General features: G+C 46.4%; 1 protein-coding gene across 1 annotated transcript in view; it reads left to right on the top strand.

Annotated features, from left to right (window-relative positions):
- The window catches only part of SLC25A38 (solute carrier family 25 member 38), a gene marked incomplete in the record, with an annotated part of 16,355 nt that extends 8,453 nt beyond the window's left edge, over positions 1 to 7,902 (top strand). The window contains 2 exon segments of the mRNA XM_014592753.2: positions 3,456 to 3,622; positions 6,785 to 7,902. Of these exon segments, the coding sequence (XP_014448239.1) occupies positions 3,456 to 3,622; positions 6,785 to 6,907 (290 nt within the window).
- Between the last annotated feature and the right edge of the window lie 2,244 nt (positions 7,903 to 10,146).

Here is a 10,146-nt window from a genome sequence, read left to right as displayed (position 1 = left end):
CATGTGTGAGCGCAAGAGAGGCAGAGAGAGAGAGAGAGAGAGAGAGAGAGAGAGAGAGAGAGAGAGGGAGGGAGAGAGAGAAAGCAAGAAATCACCCCCTAGGGGGGATGGCCACGCTGCAATTCCGTCTCCTCCATTCTCCTCTCGAGATCTTGGGCATGCATGCACACGCGCCCAGCATGAGTTTTAAGCCACCGGGTCCGGGACGTGAACCGCGGTCGACTATGTGGGAGTCTAGCGACATAACCATTACGCTAACTGCTGGTCCCAGCTCCAAATTCTTAACAGAGTGTTAGGAACTGCATCCTGCACCAGGTCTGTGTCAGGAATGCGCTGGGTCCAGGATGTGGAGGTGAGTGTGCCCGACGTGACCCCTGCCCTTTGGGGTTTATATCCTACTCAGGCAGAGAGTACTCAGACCGCTGCAACCTGGAAGGTAAATGGGCGACAAAGCCTGTTTTGCTGAGGTCTTACAAGACTTCCCAAATTTGATCTTACCGTTGCTGGGTCCCGTCAGAGGCTTCGTAAATCAGAGCTTTAGGGTGTAACCTGGGAGGACAGAGTTTTCAGGAAGCACTTGATGTGCTTCTTGTTGGATACATTTAGGAATTACCAATGGGTTAGGGGTTTAAAAAGCAAAATAATGTTTTCACCTCCTTGCTGTGTTCCCAGTTAGCCCCGTCTTGAGTTCTCTACTTGTGTGGAGATGGAACCAAATGATTGGCAAGATCAGTGGCAGTAACATCCACCCGAACAGAGCAAGGTGTTGCCAGAAACACATCCCATGGAATAACCCTCATTCGGGGCTGGCAGGTGGTGGGGTAGTTAGGGGCGTTGGACTCCCACATGGCTGACTGCGATTCGAGTCCCGGACCTGGTGGCTTGCTTTCTCACTTAACCTTTTTCTCTCTGTCTCTTTCTGGTCAAATTAAAAAATAATGATAATAAATAATGTTAAATAAAATGATTCTTTTAAATAAATTAAAAAAATAAAAAGGGTGACCCCGCATTCAGTAAGGTGTCTGTGGATGATGTGAACGAGGAATTGCAGCTCAGGCCTTAGTGAGGAAAGCTGGAGGGCCCGTCATCATGATGGTGGGCAGCTGCCATTGGGGGTGTTCTGGAAGGTTTACTCTATCTCCCCAGGCACCAGGAGGTGTCAACTCTGCAAGCCACAGCTTCACTTGCACTAAAAAATTAAGACAATAAAGAAGCATGGATATGCATTTTGAACTTTTTGATCTATCACTAATTTTTTAAATTTTTTCTGGAAGGAGCATCACTCGTCAGTGAGAGGGAGCATGTGGAAGCACTCCCCAGTGGGGTGGGGTGGGGTCATGCTGTAATCCATTCTCCTCCATTTCTCCAAAATCCAAATCTCTGTTTGGATTTTGGGTATGCACACACTTGCACTCAATGTGTTTTCAAGCTACCGAGGTTGGGATTCGAACCACACAGATAGCCATGTGGGATCTGCTTGTGACTTCCTTAACCATTAGGCTATGGAGCTGACCTATCTTAATTTTTTTAAATTTGATATTGAAAAATAACTTTAAACTTAAAAGCCACAAGACTAGTAAATTGAATTATTGTTTTCCTGAACCATTTGAGAGTAAGTCGTAGACATGATGCTCTTTATTCTTAAATATCTCAGTCTACATTTTCTTATTTCTTTTCTTTTCTCCCCCCCCCACCCCCCGCCCCAAGAGATTTTTGCTATAGGGCATGTGCACTTGCCAGAGAGACAGAAAGGGAGAAATCAAACCCCCGTCTCCCCTGGGGATGGCCACACCACAATCCCTTCTTCATTTTCCTCTTGTGATTTTGGGCATGCACACACACTCGAGGTGTGAGGTTCGAGCCACTGGGTCAGAGACTCAAACTATGGTTAACCATGTGGGAGTCCAGCACCTTGACCACTACACCACCTGCTGGCCGCCCAGTGTGCCTTTCTTAAGAATAGGGACATCCTTTCATTTACCCATCTTACCAAGGTCAGGAAGTTCCACATGGTTACAATCCTTTAATCTATGGTCTATATTCCAATTTCTCTAGTTGTTCCAATGATGTACTCTGTAACAATTTTTGGTTACTTTCGAGAGTGTAGGGCAGTTTTATTACCTCAATATGGGTTTATCTGTTGTTCACGATTAGATTCAGATAGATGTGTGTATATGTATTTTTAGATTTACATTCACTGTACATCTATCTTTACAGTGTAGAACATGTTTCCTTTAATCTATGGTCTATATTCCAATTTCTCTAGTTGTTCCAATGATGTACTCTGTAACAATTTTTGGTTACTTTCGAGAGTGTAGGGCAGTTTTATTACCTCAATATGGGTTTACCTATTGTTCACAATTAGATTCAGATAGCTGTGTGTATACGTATTTTTAGATTTACATTGACTGTACATCTTTACAGTGTACAACATGTTTTTGCCAGCATAGATACAGTGCATATTAGTCAAGTCAAAGACATTACCATATATATTAACATCCACAGATCACTTTTCGTTTTTGTATTTATTAAATATTTTGGTTTTTTCCCCCGACCCCTTCCCTCCACCCCCTATTACTCTCTCCTTTACTGCCTCTGATACCTACAATCGCCCTCCCTGCTATTGGACCTTCCAGTCTTACGTTTCTGCTATAGAGCGCAGACGTTTGGCGTATAGTAAACGGGGACATACAATGCCTGTCTCTCATACTCTGGCTTGCTTCATCAGCTATCTACTTTTAGCGAGGAGACCATGTGAGTGATGTTGTGTATCAGGAGGCTCACGACAATTTAATCCATTATCATTCATCATTTGTATACGAAGCAGTGTCTGCTGGATGGCTCCCCTGAAAGCGCAATTATTTTTCCTTTTGAAATTTCCAGGTATCTTTGTGGGAGGATAAGGTTGAGGCTATATATATACACCCTTCTTTCACTCACATATTCTAGCATCAGTTCATGATGTCAGGTGTTAAAGGTGCTTTTCCAATTCTTATTATTTTACTTGTATTTATTATGCTTTTTCCCTTGCTTTTTATTTTTTAAAAAAATTAATTAATTTTTTAATTCCCAGAGGGCACGGGTGCTACCTAGAGAGAGAGGGAGGAAGTACCCCAGTGGGACATTCTCACAGCATAATCCTGTCTCTTCCATTTCTCTCTCCTGCTTGGGTTTTGGGCACACACACACACACACACACACACACACACTCGCCCAGCATTTTTCAAGCTGCTCAGGCTGAGACTTGAGCCATGGTTGGCCATGTAGGCTCTGGCTCTTTAAACCACTGTCCTGCAAGGCCAGCCCCATTAGTTACACCTTTAAAATCTTAATTCTTAACCTTATTTGAATCCAGAATTTTCTGGCTTTTGGGAGGAATTAGTGGGCAACTTATATTGAATTTTAAATGAGGAACGTGAGATTTATAACTGTGTATTTCCTTTGTTCTATTTCAGACCAGTTGGACACAACCCTTATTCCAGTTGTCAATTTCAGCTGTGGGATATTTGCTGGTATTCTGGCCTCACTGGTAACTCAACCGGCAGATGTCATCAAAACGCACATGCAACTCTCTCCCAGGAAATTCCAATGGATTGGCCAAGCAGTGACACTCATTTTCAAAGTAAGACCATAGAATACGCAGTGGTTCAGGTTGTGGTCAAAGATCTCTGTCTCTACAGGGCCAGCAGAGGGCATGGTAGTAAAGGTGCTGGATCCCACTTGGCTAACTCTGCAGTTCAAGTCCTGGACCTGGCAGCTTGAGAAATGTACTGAGCACATGTACACGTGCCTAAAACGTGAGAGGAGAGTGGAGGAGAGGGATTGTGGCATGGCCATCTCTCCGAGGAGTGATTTCTCACTTTCAGTCTGATGAGTGCGCGCACCCCAGAGTAAAAGCCTAAATAAGTAGGGACCAGCAGTTAGCGTAATGGCTATGTCGCTGGACTCCCATGTAGTCGACCGCGGTTCACGTCCCGGACCCGGTGGCTTAAACTCACGCCATGAGCGTGTGCACATGCCCAAGATCCCGAGAGGAGAATGGAGGAGAAGGGATTGCGGCATGACCATCCCCCCTGGGGGGTGATTTCTCGCTTTCTGTCTTTCTGTCTCTGTCTGTCTGGCGAGCACACGTGCCCTATAGCAAAAAAACCTCTCCAAAAAAAAAAAAAAGTAAACACTCTCTCTCTCTCTCTCTCTCGTATTAGTTCTCATCCCTCATTCACATTAGAATTGCCTGGGGAGCTTCCTTTTTTTTTTTTTCTCTTTTTTTCCCCCCATGCAGGGAGCATACTCATGCATGGGAGAGAGAGATAAAGAGAGACACACCCTCCGCAGGGCTTGATCACACCCTGGTCCCCTTCTTCCAGTCCTCCAGCCCTCTAGGGTCCTGGGCACAGGTGCATACACCCGGTGTGTCTCAGCACATCATGGGATGGGGAGGGATCAAGCTGCAGTCAACACATGGCTTCCAGGTCCACAGTCTCGTGGGCTACCAGTGGCACCACAGAGGCTGGGCTTCCTTATAAAAGGGACTTATAAAAATCTGCATTTTCAGGTCAGAATCCAGGCGGAGTATCTCAGAGTCTCTTAGCAATAAGACCTCAGCACTTTTCAAAGCACCTTGTTCACTCCAGTGCATTGCCAACTTTGAGAACTGCACAACCTGTATTCTGAGGGGAGGAGCATTTTCATTAAAGACTACCTGTGAAGGGACCAGCAGTTAGCGTAATGGCTATGTCGCTGGACTCCCATGTAGTCAACCGCAGTTTGAATCCTGGACCTGGTGACTTAAACTCACACTGGGTGTGTGTGCGTGTGTGCGTGTGCCCAGGATCCCGTGAAGAGTATGGAGGAGAAGGGATTGCGGGGGGGGGGGTGATTTCTCTCTTTCTGTCTCTCTCTTTCTGTCTCTCTTTCCGGTGAGCACATGCGCCCTATAGCAAAAATCTGCCTCACCCCACACACACACAAGACTCCCTGTGATACCTGTTTAACATGCAGATTGCTGGACTCTCCCCTAGACCTCCTGAGTCAGGGAGCTGGGTAGATGGAGTGCTCTAGTGGAGGAATAGGACAAAATATAGTGAGAAAAAAACCCCGCAAACCCATTATTTTGATCTAACAATTTAATGCAAAAAGACAGACGGTATAGGGGCCGGCAGGTGGCATGGTGCTGGACTCTCATATGGCCGACTGTGGTTTGGGTCCCGAACCTGGAGGCTTGCTTTCTCACTTTCCCTCTCTCTCACTCACTCTGTCCCTCTCTGGTCAAATAAAAATAAAACTAAATAAATGAAATTTAAATAAAATAATTCTTTAAAGAAATTTAAAAAGACAGATGTGTTATTGGCGATAATAAGTACAGTAGATGTAAAGCAGATGTAACAGCCCCTGGATTAGCCCCCCTGGAGCATGCACTTACTGCAAACCAGAGTCTTGTTAAAGGTAAACAGGCTTGGGACCCGCAGATGGCGTAATCGTTACGTTACTGGACTCCCATGTAGTCGACTGCGGTTCAGGTCCCGGACCTGGTGGCTTAAAACTCACGCCGGGTGCATGTGCGTGCGTGCCCAAGATCCTGAGAGGAGAATGGAGGAGAAGGGATTGGGGCATGGCCATCCCCCCCAGGGGGTGATTTCTCCCTTTCTGTCTCTCTGTCTCTGTCTTGCTAGCGAGCACAAGCACCCTATAATCAAAAAATCTCTCTCAAAAAAAAAAAAAAGGTAAATGGATTTGTGAATCTAATATTCTCCACACTGTTTAGGTTGTCTGCTTTTTTTTTTTCTCTCTATATCTAAAATCATAAAATTGAAAAATACTATATTCTTTGGTATATGTGAAATTGTAAATCAATCCAGATTATGAGGGAAAAGGAAGAAATGTTGAGTCTTAATTCGTATAAAGGTAGAGCCACCAGGAAGTTCCAGTGGATTATAAGATTGTGCTCTTACAACCTCTCTTAATATGTCTTAATAGATATCTATTAATAGATTATAGAAAGGAAAAGTGAGAGAGCAAGCCACCAGGTCTAGGACTCGAACTGCAGTTGGCCATGTGGGAATCCAGCATCTTTAGCCACTATGCTACCTGCTGGCCCAAGAATTTTTTTGTAGCATTTGTAATAAGATGTATGCACTTGCCAGAGAGAGAGCAAGAAAGAGAAGGACAGTGAGAAATCATCCCCCAGGGGAATTGACCATGCTGCAATCCCTTCTCCATTCTCCTCTCAGGATTTTGGACATGCACGTATATATTCTCAGAGTGGTTTTCAAGCCACTGGATCTGGGACTTGAACCATGAAATAGGGCATGTGTGATCCAGCCACCTTAACCACCACTCCGTCTGGCCTGCAAGTTAATCTTTTTAAGTTTGTCGGTTATCTCCTTTGACCTATTCATAGTTTTGGCATAGAGTTTAGAAACAAAAGTCCCAAAGTGGACAACAGAACCCCTCACTCTGACGTCAGTAGATCATTCATTGTTACCACAACTTTGCTTCAGGAGGTTTTTTTTTTGGGAGAGGTTTTTGCTATAGGGCGCATGCGAGAGATAGAAAGCAAGAAATCACCCCCGAGGGGGGCTGGCCACACTGCAATCCCTTAATCCCTTCCCCTCCTTTCTCCTCTTGGGATCTTGGGCACACACGCACACGCGCCCAGCGTGAGTTTAAGCCACCGGGTCCGGGACTCAAACTGTGGTCGACTACATGGGAGTCCAGCGACGTAGCCTTTATGCTAACTGCTGGTCCCCTGCTTCTGGAGTTTTGACGTTTGTTGTCATTGTAGGACTACGGGCTGCGTGGCTTCTTCCAAGGCAGTGTGCCCCGGGCCCTCCGCAGAACTCTGATGGCAGCGATGGCATGGACGGTCTATGAAGAAATGATGGCCAAGATGGGCCTGAAGTCCTGACCCAACAGAGGCTCGGAGGTGGAGTCGATTGCTCTGCTTGGTTCTGCTAGGAGCGGCTTCTTCTCTCAGTCCTGGAGGAAGACGAGGTGCTCCTGGGAAACCGGGCAGATACGCCATTGCCTTTTGTGACCCCATGCAAGGAGCGAACAGACGAGCCTTCAGAGTCTCCCTGAAGGGGAGCCCTCAGTACACAGGGCACACTGGGGCCGTCAGGGAAGGTGTGTACCTGGGAAGGCATGAGCTCAGCGGGGGCTTCCCGCCTACACCGCGGTGCCTCGCTGGATGCGTTCTCAGCCAAGGAAGCCAGAGACGCTGTTGGTACCTGCTGTGCCCGGGGACCATGAGTCTGAGGAGAGGAGTCACTGTCTCCAGGCTGCAGACTGTCGGAGGTGATGTGAGGATGAAGGACAGGTGTCATTATTTAATTGGTTCCTAATCTACTTGTCAGAGGCTCAGTCTTCCTAGCCTTCAAACCGAAATAAAAATACTTGGTCTGGCCCCTGTACTGTTTGAACTCTTGAGTTGCCCTGGCGTTTTCCTGCAGCAATAGTTCAGATGAGTACGAGGAAGCACTAACTAGTGTCATCACTCCGTTCTAAAATGACCAGTAGTTCTAGGGTGGCCAGCTCTTGACCCATACCAGTCCCCGAAACCTAACTTTTTCTTTTTCTTTTCTTAATTATTTTATTTAACTTTACTTATCCATTTTAATTTGACCAGAGAGGGACGAAGTGAGAGAGAGGGAGGGAAAGTGAGAACACAGGCCACCAGGCCCTGGACCCGAACCACGGTTGGCCAGTGGGAGTCCAGCAACCTAAACCACCACGCCACCTGCTGGCCCCAAACTTAATTTTTTCAAAGCTGCCTTAGTTCACTTATGATCCAAGTATCATGCACCCACCTGAAGTATTCAGTTCAGTGATTTCTGCAACTTCACTGAAGGGTGCAACTATCACCCTAAATCAGGTTGAAAACATTTCTTCTTTCTCTCTCTCTTTTTTTTTTTTTTAGAGATTTTTGCTAAAGGGCATGTGTGCTTTGCCAGAGAGACAGAGTCAGAGAGACAGAAAGCAAGAAATCACCCCCTGGGGCGATGGTCACCCTGCAATCCCTCCTCCTCCAGTCTCCTCTTGGGATTTTGGGTACACACCCACATGCGCCTGGCGTCCAGGACTCAAACCACAGTTGAGTATGTGGGAGTCCAGTGATGTAACCATTACGCCAACTGCTGATCCCAAGAACATTTTTTTTTTGAGAGGTTTTTCACTATAGGGCGTGTGCGCTCGCCAGACAGAGAGAGACATAGAGACAGAAAGCGAGAAATCACCCCCCAGGGGGGATGGTCACGCCGCAATCCCTTCTCCTTCATTCTCCTCTCGGGATCTTGGGCACGCACGCACATGCGCCCGGCGTGGGTTTTAAGCCACCGGGTCCGGAACGCGAACCACGGTCGACTACGTGGGAGTCCAGCGACATAGCCATTACGCTAACTGCTGGTTCCCGATCCCAAGAACGTTTTCATTGCCCACTGAGATCTCTCATGCCCATTGATAATCAATTTCCATTCCCAGCCTCAGCCCACCACTGATCTGCTCAGTGTCTTTGTGAATTTGCGTTTTCTGAATACTTCACATAAACAGCATCACGCAGCGTACAGCCTTGCATGTGGCATCTTTCTCTTAGCGTAATGTTTTCGGGTATTTTTGCCTTTTTGTTTTTACTTGCTAGGGAGCTCGCGCACTTGCCAGTGGCGTAGAGGGCAGAGCGCCCCCTAGTGGGTTGTAGCGATAGCGCAAGCCCTTCTCCCTTTGTCCTGCTGGCATTGGGGGCATACTCGCACACATGCCTGGTGTGTTTTTCAAAGCTGCGAGGGCCGACGTTTGAATTGTAGTCAGCCACTAGGCTTAAACCACTGGCCCAATATAATGTTTTCGAGATTCATCCATGACGTGGCATGTTCCATACTTTGTTTTGTCTTGTTTAAGGGCTAAATTATATACTATTTTGTGCACATGCATTATTCATTTATGAGTTGATAAACATTTGAGTTGTTTCCACTTTAGGCTATTTTGAATAACGCTGCTATGAACATTTGTACATAAGAGTTTATGTAGACACGTGTTATTTTATTTCTTCTGGGCTATATACCTAGGAGTGGAATTGTTGGACCAGGTGGCAACTCTGTTAAAAACTGTGAAGAACTGGGATGGGCAGGTGGCTTGGTGGTTGAAGGCGTTGGACTCCCACATGGTCACTGCTTTCTGAGCTGGTGGCTTGCTTTCTCACTTTCCCTCGCTCTCTCTCACTCTGTCCCTCTCTAGTCAAATTAAAATAAATACATGAATGGATCAATAAATAATAAATAATTAAAAAAAATAACTGTGAAGAACTGTCAAACTGTTTTCAAGTGCTCGCACCATTTTGCATTCCTCGCAGCAGTGTGTGAGGGTTCCAGTGTCCCCACATCTGCCACGACACATGTTACTGTCCGTCTCGTTTTGTGTACCATTCTGGAAGGTGCCCAGGTTTTTTCTTTCAAACTTAGGAAAGAACTGCTACTTTATGAGACGAGCAGAAGAGGAGAGGTGTGGTTTAGTGGCCGAGAACGGGGAAACTGATCCAGGCAGCCCAAGCGGAAAACTTGCTCGCCCTTAGACTTGACATTGAAGTGGTGCCTAGAGGGCTATCTCTGTAGCTTAGTGGTTAGAAAAGCTCAGATTTCACATGGCTGACAGCAGTTCGAGTCCCAGCCCTGGCGGCTGGGTGCCAGGCATGTATACATATGTGACTAAAATCCCAACAGGAGAAGAAAAATTATGGCAGATCAGCCTCACTGCGGAGGGCAGTTTCTTCCTCTCTGGCAAGTGCACATGTTCTCTGGCAATTAAAAAAAAATTGAGTGGTGGGGAAACAGGTAGCATGATGGTCCCATCGCTGGACTCCCACATAGTCGACCGTGGTTTGAGCCCCAGACCCAGTGACTTAGAACTCACACTGGGCACATGTGCATGTGCACCTAAGATCCCGAGAGGAGAATGGAGAAGGGATTGCAGCACGGCCGTCACCCCTGGGGGGTGGGGTGATTTCTCGCTTTCTGTCTGTCTGTCTCTGTCTGTCTGGCGAGCGCACGCGCCCTATAGTGAAAACCTCTCCAAAATAAAAAAACAAAAAAAAAGATTTCACCGTGTTACCCAGAATAGTGTATAATGTAAACCGTATGAGGTTTTACTTTTGGAATT

Source organism: Tupaia chinensis, unplaced genomic scaffold, assembly GCF_000334495.1.
Source record: "Tupaia chinensis unplaced genomic scaffold, TupChi_1.0 Scaffold138441_1, whole genome shotgun sequence".
In the NCBI taxonomy this organism is placed as follows: Eukaryota; Metazoa; Chordata; class Mammalia; order Scandentia; family Tupaiidae; genus Tupaia; species Tupaia belangeri.
Note: the sequence above shows the minus strand (reverse complement) of the source record. Positions and strands in the feature narration are given on the sequence as shown.